The 21,908-nt window shown below is 38.6% G+C and overlaps 1 protein-coding gene and 1 pseudogene across 1 annotated transcript in view; one reads left to right on the top strand and one right to left on the bottom strand.

The window, feature by feature from the left end:
* NBAS (neuroblastoma amplified sequence) overlaps window positions 1–21,908 on the top strand; it is a gene marked incomplete at its 5' end in the record, with an annotated part of 556,069 nt that overhangs the window by 363,965 nt on the left and 170,196 nt on the right. Inside the window, 2 exons of the mRNA XM_006869470.1 lie at window positions 10,435–10,664; window positions 14,020–14,130. Coding sequence (XP_006869532.1) covers window positions 10,435–10,664; window positions 14,020–14,130 — 341 coding nt within the window. The remainder of the gene's footprint in view (window positions 1–10,434; window positions 10,665–14,019; window positions 14,131–21,908) is intronic.
* On the bottom strand, window positions 5,207–5,954 carry LOC102823120 (annotated as a pseudogene).

Consider the following 21,908-nt stretch of genomic DNA (forward strand, 5'->3'; position numbering starts at 1 on the left):
TTTTTTTAAACACTCAGGCATATATAATAATTTACACCACCATAGGGCACATTCTGCAACTCTGCTTCCTGGTCACCAGCTCTCAGTCACTCTCTGCACAAATCTAGAGTTCTCAGCTGCTCTCTCTCTCCTTTTCCCCATCTCTGCCTCCATCTCTGGAGTCACTGATTCTCTGGATAAGGTCTGACATTCTACTTGTGCTCTTCTCCCTTGATGATCTTAGGGTTCACTGTTTCTGGACTGTAAGATAATGGTCTTACGCAATATTTATTATTTTGTGACTGTCTAATTTCACTCAGCATTATGTCTTCAAGGTTCATCCATGTTAAGCTTGCAGCTTCCTTGTTTGTTTTTTATTCAAGGTACCATAATATTCCATTGGGTGGATGTACCAAAGTTTATTTATCCATTCTTTCATTTATGAGCACTTTTAGGCTGTCTCCATCTTTTTGCTATTATGAATAGTGCTGCTGTGAACATTGGTGTGCATATATCTGTTTGTGTTATGGCTCGTATTCCTTGTGGACATATACCAAGTAGAGGAATTGCTGGATCATAAGGTATTTCTATTTACAATATTCTGAGGAAGCGCCATACTGTTTTCTAGAGTAGTTGGACCATTTTTCATTCCCACCAGCAATGTAGGAGGGTCCCAGTCTCTCCACATCCTCATCAGCATTTATTATCCTCTTCATTTTTGAACTTCGCTGTTATTGCTGGTGTGAGATGTTATCTCATTGTTGTTTTTATTTACATCTATCTAAGTGGCTGAGTCCTTGCATGGCACTGTGGGTTAATGCGCTAGACTGCAAAGCCATTTGAACTGCAAGGTCAATGGTTCAAGCTCACCAGCTGTTCCTTGGAAACCCTATACAGGGTGGACGGCACTTAACAATAATGGCTAGTAATGGAGTCCTGTAGTGCTGTGGGCTAATACCTCAGACTGCAAAGTCATTTGAACCGCAAAGTTGATGGTTTATGCTCATCTGCTGTTCCTTGGGAAACACTATACAGGGTCACTATGATTGAAATCGACTTGACGGCACTTAACAACAACAACAACAACAATGGTTAATAATAATCGTGAACATTTCTTCACATGTTTGTTGGCTGCCCGAATGTCTTCTTTGGTGAATTATCTGTTCATGTCTTCTGCCCATTTTTTAATTGGGTTACATGTGTTTTTCTTGTAGAGGTGTTGTAGTTTCCTATAGATTTTAGAAATTAGTCCCTTGCCTGATACGTTATTCCAAAAGATTTTTTCCCATTCTGTGGGCTCCCTTTTTACTTTTTTGGTGAAATCCTTTGATGCATATGTTGTTGTTGAGTGCTGTCGAGTCGATTCCAACCCATAGCGACCCTGTATAGGGTTTCCAAGGAGCAGCTGGTGAGCTTGAACCACTGACCTTGCAGTTCAAACGGCTTTGCAGTCTGGCGCATTAACCCACAGCGCTATATCAGGACTCCTTGATGCATATAAGTTTCTAAATTTTAGTATGTCCCAATGATCTACTTGGTCTTCTTTTGTTTGTATAATCTTCTCAAGTTTCATAGTCTGTGTACGCCTTAATGTACTTTGCAGTTATAATTCTCTCTGCCTGAAATACATCCTTCTTTCTTCTTACTATTGAACTTCCTCGCTTCTCTGAATCCTCAGCAGATATCCAGTTACCGTCTCCCATCTCACGCTGTGTTTTGTATGTATACTCTTAATAAAGGAGTTCTTTAGAGTACTGTAATTGATGTACATTTTTCTACTCCGTGTGGTGATCTTATTTAAGGACAGGAAGCATGTATCTCTGTATGCCCAATCGTTAACCCACTGTAGTGGGTTGGCATATTAATCACTTAAGGAATAATTTTAACTGCTGTCCATTAGGACATCTTTCAGGCTTCAGTTTTGAAATATTGAGTTCTGACCATCTTAGATTTGAAGGAATCACTGGCACAATAAGCTGGGTGTTATAAGTACATAGAGCTTTTTATGTGGTGCTCTAGGATAAGGACTGTGTAGCTAACCACAAGGTCAGTGGTTCAAACCCACTACCTGCTCTACAGAAACCAGTGTCACTATGATCCGGAACCAACTTGATGGCACTTAACAACAGCAGTTATTCGTTAGTTAGTCTTTCAACACCTTAGTCTATATAGAACAAGACTGCTGATTTTTGGAGTTAAATATGACAAACAACTTGATAAATCATCTTGGAAATGGAAATAAAGTGGTTTCAATTTATTGCCTTTGCATAAGACTCTCTGAAGCTTACCTATCACTAAGTTCTCCATTTGATTTGTTTCTAATTCTACATTCTTTTCACATTTTCTCTTTCTACCCCTATAGTTATGTGCTACAGGAAACATGTCTTGGGTACATTTGTTGTTGTTGTTGTTATGTGTTGTAGAGTCAGTTCCTACTCTTTGTGACCTTTTTTTTTTAACAATAGAACAAAACGTTGCCCAGTCTTGCACCTTCCTCACAATTGTTGCTTTGTTTGAGGTGACTGTTGTGGCCACTCTGTCAATCCAGCTCATTGAGGGTTTTCCTCTTTTTTGTTCACCTTCTAATGTTCCTTGCATGATATCCTTCTACAGGGACTAGTCTCTCCCGATAATATGCTCAAATTACGTGAGATGAAGTCTTGCTATCCTTGCTTCTAAGGAGCATTCTGGCTGTACTTCTTATAAGAGAGATTGGTTCTTTCTTTGGGCAATCCATCGTATATTCAGTGTTCTTCTCTAAGTGCTGCCAAGTCGTTTCGGACCCATAGTGACCCTGTACAGGGATTTCAAGGGCAGATGGTGAGCTTACACCACTGACCTTGTGGTTCAAATAAGCTTGCAGTCCAAGTCCAGTACATTAGCCAACAGGGCTACACTGGAACTCCAGCATAATTATGATGTAGCAATTCTTCTTCTGTCTTCTTACATATTTTCCAGCTTTCACATGCATATAAGATGACTGACACTATGAGAAAGCTTCAGAATGTTCTTGGAAAAATGTAATTGAAAGATAATGGAATTTTTCCCAAAACATTTTGAAGCCCCCTTGTACCATGACTTGGCTCAGGTATACCTTAGTCCTCAAAGTACATCTTTCCATTTTAACACTTCAAAGAAGTCTTTTGAAGCAAATATGCCCAATGCAGTGTGACATTTAATTTTTTGACCACTGCTTCAATGAACATTGATTGTGTGTCCAAATAAAATGAAATCTTGAACAACTTTACGTTTTTCTCCGTTTATCATGATGTTACTTATTGTTTTCTTTATGTTGAGGTGTACTTCATACTGAAGGTTGTAGTCTCTGATTTTCATCAGTAAGTGCTTCAAGCATTCTGCACTTTCAGCCTGCAAGGTAGATGATTAGTCTTAAATAAACTATTGATATAATTTGTTGAATTATTTTAGATAAAAGAGTGATGCCACCCGAACCATTCTTCTGCTGCAACCAGCAGAGGGGTTCCTGAACTCAGCAGCTTTCCTAGATGCTCTTTGGAGCACCTATCTCTGCCTTCATTTTCCTTTTTAGTAATATGTAATGATAATTGGCAATCGGTTGGAAAAGAATTTCTCTTTTGTCTAATGGTTTTTATATTAAAAAAAGAATACATGTATGGCTAAAAAATTTTTTAAATGCTGTAAATAAAGAAGTCAGATTTCCCTTTTGTATCATTTCAACAGTAACTTGTGAATATTCATACTTATATGCCTATATTTTATACAAATATGTGTAAGTGCACATACGGTTCTGCATCTTTATTTTATTTTATTTCTTTTTTTTTTACTATATTCCTGTGTAATTATTGTAAATATATCTTGAAGTGTGATTTTCCTGGCATTCTTCTCAAAAACTTTTTAGAAAATGAAATCAGTTAAAAATGGAAACATGTCCTTAATGCTAAGGAAGCAAACACAGCAGGGGGTGAAATGCAAAACTTTGTGGTTAGACTATTTCTGAAATGTGGTTTTTCAGCTTCTAATTGAAAATACTGAGTACAAAATTATCTCAAGCAAAATAAAAACCCTAGAGGGGAAACACACCACCTGTTTAAAACTTTCCAAATGATATCAGCAAGAAATGGAGACTATAAAACCAGAATGAATTAATAAAATGAATGTGTGAGCAGTAGGTTAGGTTATTGAGCATTCTGTTATGAAAAAATACACACACACACACACACACACATATCTGTATCTATCTATATCTATATCTATCTATCTATCTATATATATATATATATGTAATTTTAGAGGACCTTGACCATATTCTTTTTTGAAAAATCATAATGTATCTACCTCCCTGAAGAACTACCTTGACAAGCTTTCAGAGGGGTAGGAGGGAGCAACAAATCATTTAAATCTCAAAATTTTATATTTTGATTCTTGATGTTAGTTTTTGCAGCCTGTAACATCTTGTACTATCACTTTATTTTATTTTGATAGTATGGCAGAGTTTATTCTTCCTTCTTCATACATTGTCTATAAGATTCTGTTTTCTGGCCAGAGATTAACTTCACAATCACCATTGGCAGTGCAACTGTGGAAACTAAGAATCTATAATTGTCCTTTCTTCCTGAGAATGAAGAGAACTGAGACCACTTTAAGAAACCTCACTATATTCCTCATTTACCAGTTTCGGAAGGCCTGAAATATCACAGCTAAAAGTTTCCATTTGGAGAAGGAATTTACTTGCTGGGCTAAAAGGCTATCTGCTGCAGAAATCCTCTCATCAGTCCCCACACCAGATCATAGACAGTATTTTTGACACCCAGCAAAGCTCGTATTTCTGGCTTCCTGATTATTAGACTTAGAAACTTCAAGTCATTTTCTTTTAAACATGAAATGTCAGGAACCAGTTAAACGTAAGACTGTATGATAGTATTTGTCTACCCGATTATCACTCCCTGAAAAGTTGGCTCAGATTTTCATTTTGGATGTGCATGGTGAGTCAAATCACTACAGAAACTTATAGCTCCAAGAGTAAGTGAGTAGCTGTGCTCTCAGTGAGTGAACTTTGTCAACCTATCCTGAGTGAAATCAAAGGAAGCTCAACAGGACACTCTCATATGAATCTACAACAAGCATGATCACAGAGCTCCTTCTCTAGGTATTTTGTAACACCTATAGATTTAAGCAGCCAAACAAATTGTTGCCATGTTCAGGCCACAGGTTGAGGCAGCAGTGGTGCACTTCCTGTTCTGATAGATCACTTTCCTGAAAATTCCAGCACCTTCTGCACCATGGCCCCAATCCCATCGTGGGTATGATGGAGCATAGTCTGGGACATGAATGCCGGGGTGGTGATCACCTTAGTTTTCTGATCCACATGTGCTTCAATAACATCCTTCACACAGAGCTTGATGCCCAGGACTTTGACGGTCTCTGCAGTCCCAGTGTATGGCCATTTGCCACCTTCTTCCTGCTCATGGCCCATGGTGACCTCCACACCCCACAGCACTCTGGTAGCAAGGACTGGCATGATGCAGTACAGGCCAGTGGGCTTCCCAGTGCCATGAAATTCCTTCCGCATGTGCTCTACCCCTCTTTTGACTTTTCAGTCAGTCCTTCCTGTCTACAGCAAACGTGCTCAAGTTTTGGGCTTCTCCAAATCCTCGAGGGAAAATGGCGGTATTGAGGTCAACTGTACGAAGTGTGGCCAGGTATTGCCCTTGTGCAGTCCTTGCTGATTCTGTCAGAACATTCTTGATCTCTGTCTCCAAAAGCTACCCCTTAGTGTGGTGAACTACATGCATCTGTATGTATTCAGAGTGAAGATTTGAACATCAGCGCCCCTGTGGCTCAGGTGGATCAGGATTGCTGAGGTCTCCTGGATCTTGGTCCTCATTATAGACTCTGTATCCGCACAGAACCAGCAAGGCCCTGGCCCTTGTGCTTAGCCATGGAGGCCACCGCCAGACTGGCAATACCATGACCCTTACTGCTGCCATGGCCATTAGGGGTACAGAGACTGTTATTATCACTTTAAGTAGTAAATATGAAAAATTTTGAAGCTATCCTTGTGACTTTATGCCCTGCTAAAGCTTCTAGGAGTCTAAAAGCTTCCTTAACTCTTTGTCTTAGGTGGCAAAAACTGGGAGATGTTAGTGTATTTGAACCAAAGAATTGGTAATATTCCATGTGAGACAGGATGTAGAACATTCATGGAGACCAATTCAGAACTGTTGGGGTGAAGGGCCTGTTGTAGTGATAAGATCAGTATGTGAGGCTTGACTACAACTTTAATGCTTAGACCACATGTTAGTCATCTACCAGATTTGAACTACAGACTCTGCATATCTTACTATGTTGCTATGAGATTCAAATGGAAATGGATGTTAAAATGATTTAGAAACTCTAAAATGTTCACTTGTGGTAATAAAGTATAATGAATGTATGGAACGAATCCTTGGGGTAAATCAGGGACACTGAAGTACTTTGAAAAAAAGATTAATTTCAGAAGATGAATTTTTATTGAATAAAATTTAAATCAGGCATTGCAAGTATTTTAGTTATTTAGTGATGATATAACAGAAATACCACAGTTGGGTTGCTTTTGCCAACACAAATTTATTTTCTTATATATCAGTACAAATTTAGGGCTTTCATGGAAGGCTTTCTCTGTCTTGGCTCTTGAGAAAATTCCTTCTCTCTCTTCAGTTTCTGTTCCTTGTTTCCTTAGTGATCCTTCAGGTTGCTTAGGGAAAGTTCATGCTAAGAAATTTAGACTGAAACCATTGGGTCAAATAATTGTTGCTGATATTAGGTGTCCTTCAAATGGTTCCAACTCATAGTAACCGTATGCATAACAGAACAAAACACTGCACCATTCTCATAATTGTCATGTTTGAGTCATTGTTGCTGACACTGTGTTGTTGAGTTCTTGTTGAAGTCTTCCTCTGTTTCACTTACCTTTTACTTTCCAAGCATGATGTCATTCTTCAGGGACTAGACCCTTCTAACAATATGTCTGAAGTACAAGAGACAAAATCTCACCATCCTCTCTACTAAGGAACATTTTGGTTGTACTTCTGAGACAAATGTGTTTGTTCTAGCAGTCCATTGTATGTCCAGCACCGTAATTCACAGTATAGATGAATATAGGGCCATATTATAGATGAGGAAAAGATGTGCTTAATGGTGGAATTCAAAATGGGGGCACTTGGAGTCAAAGAACAAGCATAGAGGCACTTGTGGCAGCATAAAACTCTCATCATTGGCTATTTGCTCTTGCTCTGTCTATAACTGAGCTGTCTTACCTAGATGAAGTGTGAAAAGAACAAACAGCAGCAGAGGACACCTTGGGCGTAGAAAAAAATGTAAATGGACTGGCTAACCCATGAACAGCATCCCTGTACCCAGAAACTACAAGGTGGTTGTACCATTGGTGAGAGGTACTGGATGGTGTCCCAGGAAGTTTGTCCAACAGATAAAAATGGGTTTGGCTAAAGGTCAGCCAAAGATCCAGTAGAAGCTTAGGCAGAGAATCCCCTTTGTTGGAATACATTGCCAGAAGTAGCATCTGTTTACAGATGATTCCCAAGTCACTCTGTAATTGCATTTAGATTTGCTCTATATACTCCCATCTTTCCACCTAGTTTGCCTGTGATTTTGATAAGATGATGTTTTTGCCATTGTGCTTCTGTGTGAAAAAACTTTATAGACACTTTTTTATTTCCTCCATAACATAATTCTTCACCCACTGCCATCAAGTCGATTCCAACTCATAGTCACTCTATATAGGGTTTTTGAGGCTGATAGCCTCATCTTTCTCCTGCAGAACCACTGTTGGTTTTGAATCACTGGCCTTGAAGTTAATAGTCCAGTGCTTATCCTACAGTGCCACCAGAGTATGTGCTAAGGTTTAAAGACAAGAAACAACACTGTACATCCATACTCGGTGAAACAAGACAAGAGACATGGCTAGAGATGTAAGTAAGGACCAGACCAAGAAGGGTCTTGTGTATCGTATCAAGGAGTCCTGGCATGGCACTGTAGGATAAACACTGGACTGCAAGTCGCTTTGAACCACAAGGCCAATGGTTCAAACCCACCAGCCGCTCCTTGGAAACCTTATTCAGGGTCGATATGGGTCAGAAAAGACTTGATGACACATAACAACAACAATGACATGATTTAAGGAGGTTTTAAGATACTGTTGTTGTTGCTGTTGAGTTGGTTCCAATTCATAGTAAACCTTTTTAAGGTTTCTGAGGAGCTGTTGGTAAGTTTGAACTGCCACCTGTGTGGTTAGTAGTCCAATGCTTATCCTGCAATACCACAGCAGAACTAGACTTCTTAAGCCTTTTCTTAGTTGATGATGTACAAGTGTCTTCTACCTTTAGCCCCTGCTTATGTCTCTAGCCTTGCTCCATCGAGACTGACAAGTTCTAGGATGTGTGATGTTCTTTCTTGCCTTTACACCTTAACACATGCTCTACCCTTTGCTGGAGTCTATCTGCTTAGGTTTTTTTTTATGGGACTTTTTGCTACTGGCACCTGAGTAGTTTACCTAGACATTAACTACCAAAAATATTTCTCTGACACTTTCCTCCTATGTCCCACTGTCTTGTATTCTCGTGGCACCCTGTCCTTACTTATATCTTACCATTTTACAAATATTTTGTGATCATTTCTCATTATAGTTCCTGAAGAAAAGGGGTCATGAGTTCTTAGTATGAGGTAGCTTCAAAAAGTTCATGGGAAAAGTACATTATCTTTCATTCCATTTGTTCATGAACTTTAGAAGCTCAACCCCCCACCCCCATCTCTCATACATTGCTTTGTACATAGTATAACAGACAAATCCATTGCCATCAAGCTGATTCATACCCATAACTGCCGTGCAGTAGAATTGCTCCATAGGATGTCTATGGCTGTGATCTTTATGGAAGCATCCTGCCTCATCTTTCTTCCAGTGACTGGTGAGTTTGAACTGGAGCTCTGGTAGCGTAGTGGTTACGGGCTGCGAACCTCAGGGACAGCAGTTCGAAACCACCAGCTGTTCCGCGGGAGAAAGATGAGGCTTTCTGCTCCCGTAAAGATTTACAGCCTCAGAAACCCTGTACAGGGTCGCTATGAGTCAGAACCGACTCCAAGGCACATAACAACAACAACAACCTGTTTAGTTAGCTACCGAGCGCTTAAACACTATGTCACCATGACTTCTTTGGTGCACAGAATAAGTGTTGAATGAATGAAAGATGAATATGTTGTAGCTTGTAGAAAAGTTAGTATTCAGACCTAGGTCTTTTGACTTTTAAGTCACATATCTATGGTTTTTCAGAATCAGACTCAGCGTGTATAAATAGAGGTAGAGGAAAAGATTCAGTACAGTAAGCTTGGCTTTTTTGCAAATCCACCTGCTGAAATCTGGGAAGATTTCTTTAATTGGTTTAATCAGTACTCCCAGATTGTTCCTTAATAGGATCAAGAGAGAGAATGTCAGGCTAGGTTTGGTAATACAGACTTGACATTGACAAATCTCCTGTGTAACTCAGAATAATGCCTTACTCATTAAAATGCTGACAGCTCACTATAATTAGAAGTATGTTTCTGAGAACCAAAGGTAGATTCTAGAGTTTTTTCCCCCTAATTTACTTATATTAAAATATGTGCCATGCCTTTCCAGAAATTGGAACTGATTGAATTAACGCTGTTCAAGTATTAGACTTCCTGTTAAGTTATTCCAAAATCATAGCTACACTGCTATTGCTCCGTTGACATCCAGTATAACTCTAATGTAAATAAATGTGGCCAATTAATCACTTATTCTCCTTTCCTGTCAGCTGTTGAATTCTGGGTTTGATTCTGTTTGAATAATTTTATTGTTGGAAAAGCTGATAAAATTATTGTGCAATATCCCATTGAGCCCTAAATTGAGCACAGTAAAAGTTACTTAGGTGCTTTCCTGTGCAACTAGAAGTATTTATGATTTCAGAACCAGGATGGATTTTTTTCCTAACTTATCCCTGGAGGAAACACTCTTCTCCTTAGCTGTCTAGGCATTTATACTGTGGTTATTGAACTGCAGCTCTCTTACTGAGAACACTTATGGTGGTCAAAAGAAAATTTATCCAGAGGCAATGATGATGAAAATTAGTTCCAGGGTGAATTATTATAAATGAGCAGGTGGTTGTGGAACAAATTTGCTGTAGGTTGACATAGTTTGAAAGGCAAGAATATATTCTTTTTTAAGTTGGTGGAGGTTTTAAGGTAGAAGAACAGAGTAGAAGTCCAGAGATATACTCCCAGATTAAATTCTCTGACTTTGTAGTCGGTGAAATGGATTAAGTGCCACCTTTATAATTGATTTTTCAGGCAGGTTTGAGTTTTGATTACATGTCAGCAGTTTGAAGGACAAGTGCCTAGTAAACATAATCTTCTGTGTAACTAACTTACACGTGTTTTTGAAATATTTTTTCATTCATTTCACAGGCTGATCCCAAAGAGTTAATCAAAATCGTTACTAGGCATGTAACTCACTGCGGACAAGAAGCCTGGCCTGAGGACCTCGTGTCACTGACTCTGCAATTACAATACTACAATGAACGTCTCTTAGATTTCACTCAAGCTCAGATCCTTCAGGGCCTTCGGAAGGGCGTGGATGTGCAGCGCTTTACTGCAGATGACCAGTATAAAAGGGAAACTATCCTGGGTCTTGCAGAGTAAGGGATGCCTTTGTCTCACAAAGGGCTTTGTTTAAAATACTGAAGAACTACTACTAATCAGGACTACTAATCACAGTCCTTTAAAGATTTATGTTCACTGTTGCTCTATGTAGGACTTTCCCATGCTTATTCCAGTGATATGAGTGATGTGTGTTTTTCCAAATGGATCAGTAGATACAAACAACATTGTGAGCCTGCAGATTTGAATAGGAAGAATGAGAATTATTTTTTTTTAATGATTTTGATAGCCCAGTACCAATATTATCATTATGTTAGGGGTGACAGAGTATGACCATATGTGAAAAGCATCAAGTTTATTGTAGAAATGTAGAAACAAGATTGCTTTTTTTTTTTTTTTTTTTTGCCTAGATGTCTCACTTTTCGGAGTACATGGCAGTTCAATTTCTTCAATATGTTAAAATTTAAGTGCATTTAATACTGGAACAAAGATTCAGTGTTGTGGCCTCAGGGTATCTCTGTCTATTTTAGGTTACAGTAAAAGAGAAGTTCACTGGCTGTAGCAATTTTTCCTGTCACGGGCCCAGCAGCAGTTGCTGTTTAGTCCTGTTCTCCCTTTCTCCCCTTTAAGAAATGAACAGGGTCTTGTGCAAGACAGTTAGTAGAGTGTGAGGATCAGAGAAAAGAGTACCTTTCCAAGTTCGGTGTCCCTCTTGGTGATAAAGCTAGTCTCCATTTTCTGTTTCAGTAGTCAGTGTGTTCATTATTCACATCTCACATGGCAGAAAGTGGGAAAATGTGTTTACCTACAATAGTTATTTATGAAAGACATTTTGTTGTTAACTCCACAGTTTGTTAAGTGTTTCTTGTGATTGAGGTCCTCTTTAAACTTTATTTTATAAATATCTTTTAATCCTCAAAGACAGCCCTATGAAATAAAATGTTGTTACCCCTAAGAAAAATGAGACTTAGGGATATTAAATAACTAGCACAGTTTCCATAGTTGGTAAGGACCATAATCGTGATTTTAATTTAGATCTCTCACTCATCAAATCTATCACATCTTGTCTACAACACCATCTACACTCCATACACACTTAATTGCATTCTCAAGGAAGCATTGGCATGCAGTTCAGTCTAAGCTTCCAGACTTTGAAACTGAGGTTAAATTCTGCTTATATTTAATGATTATTCTCCACTCTTGACAAATTTCTTTTAAGCCATAAAGTCCTAGTGTGATAGTAGCGTATGCTCTTTTTAATCATTATTATTTAAATCCTTGAGAAAGTGACAAAGTAGCCTTGATACACCCTATGATAATTTTGAATTAGTCTGGACTTCTTTTCTATAATTATACCCACTGCCACTGATTCGATTCTGACTCAGACAAACCCTATATAAGGTTTCTGAGGCTGTAAATATTTCTAGAAGCTGAAAGCCTCATCTTTCTCTTGAGGAGAATTTGGTGGGTTTGAATTGACAACTTTGTAATTCATAATCCAGTGCTTATCTAAATTCTCTCTAGAGTAAAATCAAGCCTGGATTGAATTCTGACTTATAACAACTTTATATGACAAAGTACAACTGCTCCATAGGGTTTCCAACTCTGTAAATCTATACGGAAGTAGATTGTCACATCTTTCTCTCGCAGAGCAGCTAGTGGGTTTGAACCGTTGGCCTTTTGATTAGCATTCCAAAGCTTAGTACACTGTGCCATAGAGCTCCTTCTTTAGAGTAAAACAAGCCCAACCCACTGCCATTGAGTCGATTCCAAGTCATAGTTGCCCTACACAGGATTTCCAAGATCATAATCTGTATGGGAGCAGTCTCAGTTTACTCCAGAGGAGCAGATGATGGCTTTGAACCACCAACCTTGAGGTTAATAGTCCAACTCTTTCGGGTAAGGAAGGAAATAGCTAGATCATAGAACGATAGTTATAACAACCTATAGCTGTTTTCAATTAAGAAGAAAAATATGGAATATTTTATTTCCTTTCATCTACCCTCCTGGAGGTTCATAATTTCATAGTTTTTTAAAGTCAGATTTCAGGATGTCAGAAGATATTGTTTAGTCCAACCTCCTCATAGTTTGGAAGAGGAGTCTGAGAATAGAGTTGCTCAGTGTCACATAGCCTGGAGTTGAACATGTTAATAAGTACCACCGAGTCAGTTCCGACTCATAGTGACCCTGCATAGCATTTCCAAGGAGCAGCTGGTGGGTTTGAACCTCCAACCGTGTAGTTAGCAGTCCAGTACTGATCCTGCAGTGCCACACCAGGACTAAAATTCCGTGTCCTGTGTGATTTTTTTTTTTTTTTCTCTTTAGGCATTTTGTAATCCTTGGTCCCATGTTTATGGCTTCCTAGACGAGGCTTATTACATTTTGCTAGTGTTTTTATCTTACCTTTGTAAAGTATCCAGCTATCATATGCTAGAGGACAAATATATATACTTTTGATAAATTTATAATACATTTCTCCACAATCTGTTACTTAGAAAATACACATCAGACTTTGTGTGTGTTTTTATTTTAATTTTTAAAATTTGAACATGTCTCAAGAGTTTCCATGAGTTTGATGCTTTAGGAGCTGTTTTTTAGCAATATCTATTCAAATATCTTGCTTGCAAGGATCCTTAAAGGACCCGCTTCCTCCCATTTTACAGCTCTACCTTCATTTGTACAGAGTGATGAAATGAGGATTCCTTGAAAATAAGGACTATTGCTACTTTATCATTTATGTTATGGAAGTCTGGCATGTTGCCTAGCACTAGGTACATGCTCAATAAGTATTTGATAAGAAAGGTAAGAAAGAGCCAAGTGGTATTATGTCCTTTTCATAGCTCTCCTACCTGGACCCCTGAGAATGTATTATCTATGCCACATAGACAATAAAGGACAAATATAATGTAAGTTACAAAAAACAACTGCCATGGAAAGTAATATAAACTAAGTAAGAAAATAAAGAATAGCTACATTTTGTACCAGACTATTTTTTGTTGCTGGACTATTTTGTGACATATAGGATAGTTAGTAGCATCCCTATTCTTTTCCCACTAGATGCCAGTAGCACTCTTCCCCTACTCCCAGATGTGACAGTCCAAAATGACTCCATACATTGCCAAATGTTTTGGGGAGGAGGGGGGCAAAATCACTCTTAGTAGAGAACCACTGATCTAGACAATGCCTTAGTAAATTGAAATGCACCACAGTGACAAGGGAGTATTAAAATGCCTTAAAATTGCTTCTCTGGAATTACTGTGAAATGTCTTATTAGGTAATGTCCTGACTGAACCCTTCTCTGCTGGAAAGCAATCTTAATGAATATTATCTTTGCTGATTAAGGTAATGCATTTCTTTTCTCTCCTTTCCTGTGTTTGATGGACATTCTTCAAGAACACTGGAGGAAAACGTCTACAGCATTGCTCTTTCTCTGGCACAACGTTACAGTGTATCCCGTTGGGAAGTTTTTATGACCCATTTTGAGTTCCTGTTCACTGACAGTGGGTAAGCATACGCTTTATATGGAAGTTTATTTCCATGTCTTTCTTTTCAATCAATGTAATAAGAGTCTTGAAGTTGCTCAAGTACAATTTCAGTTTTCATTTTCAATTGTAGTAAATTCAGACAAAGGAGTTTAAAAAGTTCATGAAAAAATCCCATTATCTTTTAATTTCATTTATCCATAAACTTTTTGAAACCACCTTGTCTCTTGGTGCATTCTCTCTTTTGTACCTTTTGTTCCCCAATATTGTATTAATATTCTATTAGTTTTGACTTTCCAGTAATAATAGTCGTGAGTTACATACTTTAAATTCATTAAAAAATTTTTATTGAGCATTAATAGTATGAGAGGCTTTGTTAGACACTGCTGTTACAATAATGAACTAAAGCTGACATCCTCACTGTCTTTGAACTTACAGCAGAGTATAAGAAACATGATAAATAATGGCATAACAAATGTGAAATTAAAACTGTGAGAAGTAACCAGGTATGAGACCCTAACTGGGGAATCTGTCCTAGTAAGGGAAGGCTTTCCTGAGTAATGATGTTTGAACTGAGGCCTAAAGATTGAATGGGGTTTACCAATTTCAAGGCGAAGAGAAATAATTTATTTGTTTGTTTGATTTTTAACTTTTTATTGTGAATTGAGTGAAGGTTTATACACAAGATCATCAGCTTTACATTCAACAAATGATAAATTTTGGTTCATCTCACTGATTACATTCCCCTCCTGCAACAACAGATATACTACTTCCTCCCTGGTGCTTCCCTTTTACATCTTATATTTCACAGATGAACAAAGCAAAGATACTTGATGTGCACATATGAAACAAAAAATACATATTAATTTAGAGAAATGTTTCATAGGTAGAAGAGTATAAAAACAACAAAGCCCTGTGATAAGAAGGAAGATGCTGAGTATGGGAGCCTAACAAAGGGACAGTGTGAGTAGGACCTAGAGAGCCCAATGAAGATTGTGGGAGATGAGACTGGTACAAACATAGAAACTGGTTCATGCACCAAGACTGTTAGATTCTATCAAGGGCCTCCTCCCCTAATAATATTATTGGACTCCTGTTGTGGCACTGTAGGATCAACAGTGGACTGTGAACCACAAGGACAACAGTTCAAACCCAACAGCTGCCTTTCTGAAATGCTATTCAGAGTCGCTGTTAGATGGAACTGACTCAGTGTCACTTAACAACAACACAGCTAACACATAGCTATTGAAAGATTTTGGTGAGGGGCAGGAAGATACTGATGTGGCATTGTAGGTTAAATGCAGCGGCTGGACTGGCAAGGTCAGTATAAACTGCAAGGTTGGCAATTCAAGCTCACCAGCTGCTCCTTGGAAACCCTATTACAGGGTTGCTCTGAGTCAGAACCGACTCAAAGGCATTGACAACAACAGGGAGATACTAACACTAAATTTGTATTTTGAAAGGCTCATTTTGAGTACTATTTAAGAAAAGATTTTAGGGAGGCCAGGACAGACATATGTACATAGATTAGGGAGGCTAGAATAATAGTAGACTACGTGACAGTTGACCATAGGCTGGATTGCATTTGTGAAGGTAAGGGGTGGGGGGAATGGGTTTCAGGGCTATTTAGAAGGTGAAATAGATAATACTTAATAAATTCAATGTGAGGGTAAACTAGAGATGAGAGTGTGTCAAAGGAGAGGTCTCAAGAATGATCTCCATGTTTTCACTTGGTCAACCTGTTAGATAATTGACATCATCCAGCAGGACAGGGAATACTAGATAAGGATAAGGTATTTTGATTGGAGGAGGAGGGAAAGGAAAGGGCATAGGGAAGTATACACATTGAACCATCCAAGAGGAAAGGTCAGGTTGGCAGTTGGTTATTAGAGATCCTGAATTGGAAAGAGAAGATGGAACTGGAAATACTAACTTGAGAGTCATATGTATGTAGATAGCAAATAAACAATGTTGTGGATAAATTGCTATAGGAAAGATTATAGACTAAGCAAAGAAGAAAGACTTAATAGTTACTTGCAAATGGTACAAAAGGAAAAGAGCAGTCAGAGAAGTAGGAAGAAAAACAGAAGACTCTTATGATAGGGAAGCCATGGAAAGAAAGAGATTAAAGGGAAGGAAGCATTAAATAGTATAAAATCTTGCTGTACACTTCAGATATGCTTGTCATTTAACATCTTTAAGTTTTGTAAATCACTCTGAAATTTTAATACTCAAGATTTTAAATATTTATCAGTTTGCTACTTGGATGATAGCATTATCTATGATAAATATTGCACTAATCATTTATGAGACATAGTAATATGTTCAAGTAATATTTCTGGTGATATGTAAATATTGACATTTTATTGAATATGTTTTTTTCCCACCCTTCATTAAATGTTACATAAAAGGATGTCATATCTTTATAAACAGGATACTTCATTGGTCTCTGAATATATTATAAATTATCAGGCAGTTGAGTAATGTGCAAGACTGTGCGTGGCATATCATTATACCTGATAGCAGTGTGATTATGCAGATGCACAGCAATTGCAAAAGCAGGAAATCATTCTCTCCTGGCCTCATTACTTCTGAATGACATAACACCCAATACAGACTTATCAAATTATTTTTGGTGGTGGTATGTGTTTTTTACTTAAAAGACAGTAGTCTACATTGCTGTTACTTTGTTAAATTTGGTGACATAGTTATTAGAAATCAGTCTAGTTAATACAATAGAAGTTGTGCATCTACTTTTTAAGTCAATGCCATTGTGAAGTTAACAGATCAGAATCACAGGAGAAAGAAATCCCTCAGGATTTTGCTTTACTATTAAAGTGATTGTTTCATTTTTCTATTTGTTTTTTGTCTTGAAGTTCATTTTCCCATATAAGTTAAGTTATACTTTCTCTGGGTTGATTTTAGAGCAATTACTGACATTAGCCCATTTTAGAAATAAGTTCACCCAGCCAGACTGAAGCTGTGTTATGCAATAAAGCTTTCAAATCAAGAGAACTAGATCAAATCCTAATTCTCTCACTTTCTAACTTTGTGCCCGGAGACAAGACAGTTTTGTTTCTCTGAAGCTGATTTTCCTCAACTATAAATACCACCTATCCGCTGTCATTACAACCCCATGTAGGATTTCTGAGGCTGTAAATCTTTACAGGAACAGATCTGTGGAGTAAGTAGTGGGAACTGCTCACTTATCAGTTAGTAGTCCCTTGCTTATATTGTAGTCCCTAAGGAAAAATAAAAATTAAGTGACTTGATAAAATATCTAAGCTACAGTACCTGACACATGATTGGTGCTTAATTAATATAGTTGTTTTTGTGATTTCACTCCTTTAAAAATGATCATTCTCGTCAGCACCCTGTCATAAGACAGGAATACTTTTAAATTCCTGGTCTCCATTTTTCACTAACTTCCCCACTATCACCCCCCTAATTGTAAACAGCAGTGATGACTTTGAGGGGATATGACTGCCTGGAATCAGTTCCCAGTGTCAGACTTTAATTGTACTGGGGGGTGTTCAGCTGCCTAAGCTCAGAGGACTCATTATCCACTGACTTCTGACTTCGTTGTTGTTAAGTGCCGTTGTTGTTGTTGTTGTTAAGTGCCCATATTGAACCTGTATATGGTTTTCAAGGAGAAACTGGTGAACTTGAACTATCAACCTTGTAATTCAAACTGACTTTGCAGTCCAGCGCATTAACCCACAGCACCACACCAGGACTTGGCAGGTTTAATAGCCCTATTTATCTTTGGGCTGTTTTAGACACTTTGGTAGATCGTATGGACAGCAGGAATGCTGGTGTGGTGCTGTGGGTTAATGCGCCAGACTGCAAAGCTGTTTGAACTGCAAGGTCAGCGGTTCGAGCTCACCAGCTGCTCCTCGGAAACCCTATACAGGGTCACTGTGGGTCAGAACCTACTCGACGGCACTTAACAACAACAACAATAGACAACATAAACAAGTTTAAATGTGGTTTACTGGTAAGGACATGGATTTTGAAGTTAGGCCAAGTGTCAAAATACCATACTCTGCTGCCCATATTCCATAAGCCATCAGCTATGTAGCACTGAGCAAGTGTCTTCATTCCCTTGACTCAGTTTTGTCAGTTACAGGTGCCATTATCCTTACCTTACAGAGTTGTGATGATTAGAGAAAACTGTATGGAAGTTATATAGCCTGGTAGCTCTGTAATATTATTTTCATTATTCCTGTATAACTTTATTTTTTTTTAAGTGTTTTATTGTGAATTATATGATAGTTTACATGGGAGAACATTAGTTTTACATTCATTCTATTGTACATTGTATCATTGCCATGGTTACAATCCCATCCATGCATCATCAACTGACCAAAGGGTATACCCTGCAAGCCTGCCCCCTACACTATTCTGCTCTCCCCCACCCCCCCGCCGGTCTTCAGCACACAGTCCCTCTCCCTCTCTGGATCTAAGGTCTCCAGCTGCTCCATTGCTCCACGTCGGCATCACTGATTCTCTGGGTAGGTTCCTGCTCTCGGCTCTTCTCTGTTGGGTCCTAGGGAGCTCCGCTCCTAGACTGAAAAGTTATTCCCTCCCTTCCTTTCTATAAAATGTCTGCCTTACATTTCCAACCTTCACAATCAGTCCTGATAACAATTATACACTATTGTATCACAAGAGACCCATCTGTATTTTATTTCATCACCTCCGCCTAGGCAGATTGGATACTACTCACTAGAGATTCTGCCTTCCTCGAGGCCCCCTGGCTCTAGGTTCCCTTCTGTCCTGCATAACTTTTAAGTTCAGGAAAACAGGATCTTTTGAAATGCTGGAGGTTTCTGGCTGATAGAATAGTACTCTATTTAGTCATTTACTAGATGCTAAGCTTTTGAGTATCATACTGCAGGCACATTTTAAGTGTTGAAAAAGCAGACACATCTTTGTCCTCATGGTGTTTCTATTCTAATAGGGAAGCCACCTCTATCATCACCCCACCTTTGGTACAAAAAGTCAAAAATAATTGCAAGTTGTAGTGAGTACCTTAAAGGAAATATACAAGGTGCAGCTAGAGAAAGTCTTTCTTGGGATGTGAAGAGAAAGGAGCTCATTATTTGAAGAAAAATGAAGGAGAGCACATTCTGAGGCAGAGGGTTCAGCTTGGGAAAAGGTGCTAGGGCAGGAGAAGGTCTTGGTGATTTTGAGTAAATCAAAGAGAGACCATTGGGGCTAGAGTATAGTGAGCAAAGTAGGAGTAAAAAGGGACCTTGTCTTTGACTGACTAGTGTTTCTTTCTTATTTAAACTGAACATCTGAAGGCCAAACATAAACATTGTCCTTATACTCTAATATCTGCTGATGATTACCCAATTGATTTTTCTTGGGTGGCAGAGATCAATGTTTGCTGTGTCAGTTAGCTTAGTGCTCATAAGCTATGACCACCATCAACCTAATTTTGCATATCTGATAATTGAACTATTCTTTTTCAAGCAATAAGGCTATCAGCCATAATATACGTATTTCACAGAAAGTAGTAATAATTATCTGACATGGCACAGTGCTCAATAAATTATGTCTTTTACTATTTCAAGCCAGATTAAGAAGAAGACATAAAACGAGGAATACCATCGATGATTTTAGATGGATCTTGGCTGACCACAGAGAACATCAGAAAGATGTTTGCTTCTGCTTTATTGACTGTGCAAAAACATTCAGTTGTGTTTATCATAGCAAACTACGAATAAAATTGCAAAAAACAGGTATTCCAGAATAGTTAATTGTGCTCTTGAGAAACCCGTACAAAGGCTAAAAGTTACTTGTTTGAACAGAACAAGGGAATACTGCATGGTTTAAAATCAGAAACTATGTGCACCAGGGTTTTAGCCTTTCATACTTATCCAGTTTGTATGCCTAACAGATAACATCTGCGATATGCAGATGATACAACATTGATTGCTGCAAGTGAGGAGGACTTGAGATACTTAACTGATAAAGATGCATTTGAGTTATATAGTGCTGGTGACGAATATTAAAAATACCAAGGACTGCCAGAGGAACCAACAAATCTATGTTGGAAGAAGTACAACCAGAATGCTCCTTGGAAGTCAAGATGGTGAGACGTCATCTCGCATATTTTGGACCTATTATCGGGAGTGGCCAGTCCATGGAAGGACATCATAATGGAAAAGTGGAAGTTTTACAAAAAAGAAGAAGACTCCCAATGATCAACAGTGGCAGCAACAGTGGGCTCAAATATAGTAACAATTGTGAGGATGTTACATGACCCGGTAGTGTTTTGTTCTGTTGTATAACATGTTGCTATGAATTAGAACTGACTCAAAATTACAAAACAACAGCATTACTATTCCAAGGAACCATGGTGACATTGTGGGATAAACAGTGGGCTGCTAACTTCAAAATCAGTGACTCAGACTATGTCTCTCTAAGTCAGAATCAACTCAGTAGCTGTAGGGTTTCTCTGTGGGAGAAAGATGGACTTCCAGCAAGATGATAGAGTATGCAGATACACTACATGTACCCTCTGCAACAAAGATATGGGAGACAGTATTAAACAGACACAGATTAAAATTCTGGCACCCTATGCTTCAAAGAAAGGTTAGAGAAGTGGATCGAGTGTTTGCTTTGAGACGAGACCGAGCGCAGACAGTGAGAGAGCGAGACGGACTGGTAAATGGCTGCCAAACTTGGTTTAAACACCTTGTGAACAGCTTTGGAAGTGGAGGGAGGCCTGGCAGAGCAGATTTGCAAGAGCAACAGGAAAGATGGGATTTCCTGTTTTTCCCCACGCTCTCCTGGTGACCAGAGGTGTGGTCAGTTCCCACCTTCATCCCCCACCAGCGCAGACCCAGGAGTTCTGGGCCACATGGTTGGGAGGCATGCCAGTGTGAGGTAGGGACTAGCTACACTGCTTTGGTGTTCAACTTTGGTGCCTGGATACAGGAGAGCTTAGCTACAGATCTACAAAATGCTTAGAAACACCAGGTCAGCATTTAAGCAGTCATGCTGCCCCAGCTTCCCTTTGGTCCTAACAGACACAGAAACCAGCTTCAACAAGAGCCCCCATGAACTACTTCTAGATTCAGTGTCTTGAACATAGACAACACCAAGGCCAATAGGCACGCCACCTACAGCCAGGAACTCTGCTGTCACATCCCTTCCACAACTACCTGTGAGCAATTTGAATTGCAGGAGCTTCCAAGGAATTTCTCCCCTCTGGGTCCAACAACTGTACTGTTTGTTTTTACAAATATGATAAACCCACAATGCCCTACAAATAAAAGACAATTTTAGCTCACATGAAGAAACACGAGAGAATACCTCAAATTAATTACCAAGATCCAGAGCCAGAAAACATTCCAAGGAAGAAAAGGTAATGGAACTGACTGAAAATGAATCCAAAACAATGATAACTGAGTACTCTTAAAACATCTATAGAAAGATCCTGGAAAGCATTGAGAACACAACAAAAATTAAAAATACAAAATACATGCAAACTTTGAAATAATACAAAGCCTGCAATTAGGTATTCAGAAAGTTAGTATTAAGATTTCAGAAATGGACAATACATTGAAAGGGCATAGATGTGAGTAATGGAAGCCCAAATGAGTGAGTTTGAAGATAAATCTCTCAATACTAGTATGCTAGAAGAACAATCAAAAAAAAAAAAGAAAAAATCCTGAGAAAGTGTAAAAGTTATATGGGACACCATGGAGAGGAACAACTTATGGATGATAAGAATTCCAGAACAGGAAAAAGACAAGCACAGAGAAAATTGTCAAGGACTTGTTG

Source organism: Chrysochloris asiatica, unplaced genomic scaffold (assembly GCF_000296735.1).
Source record: "Chrysochloris asiatica unplaced genomic scaffold, ChrAsi1.0 scaffold00131, whole genome shotgun sequence".
In the NCBI taxonomy this organism is placed as follows: domain Eukaryota; kingdom Metazoa; phylum Chordata; class Mammalia; order Afrosoricida; family Chrysochloridae; genus Chrysochloris; species Chrysochloris asiatica.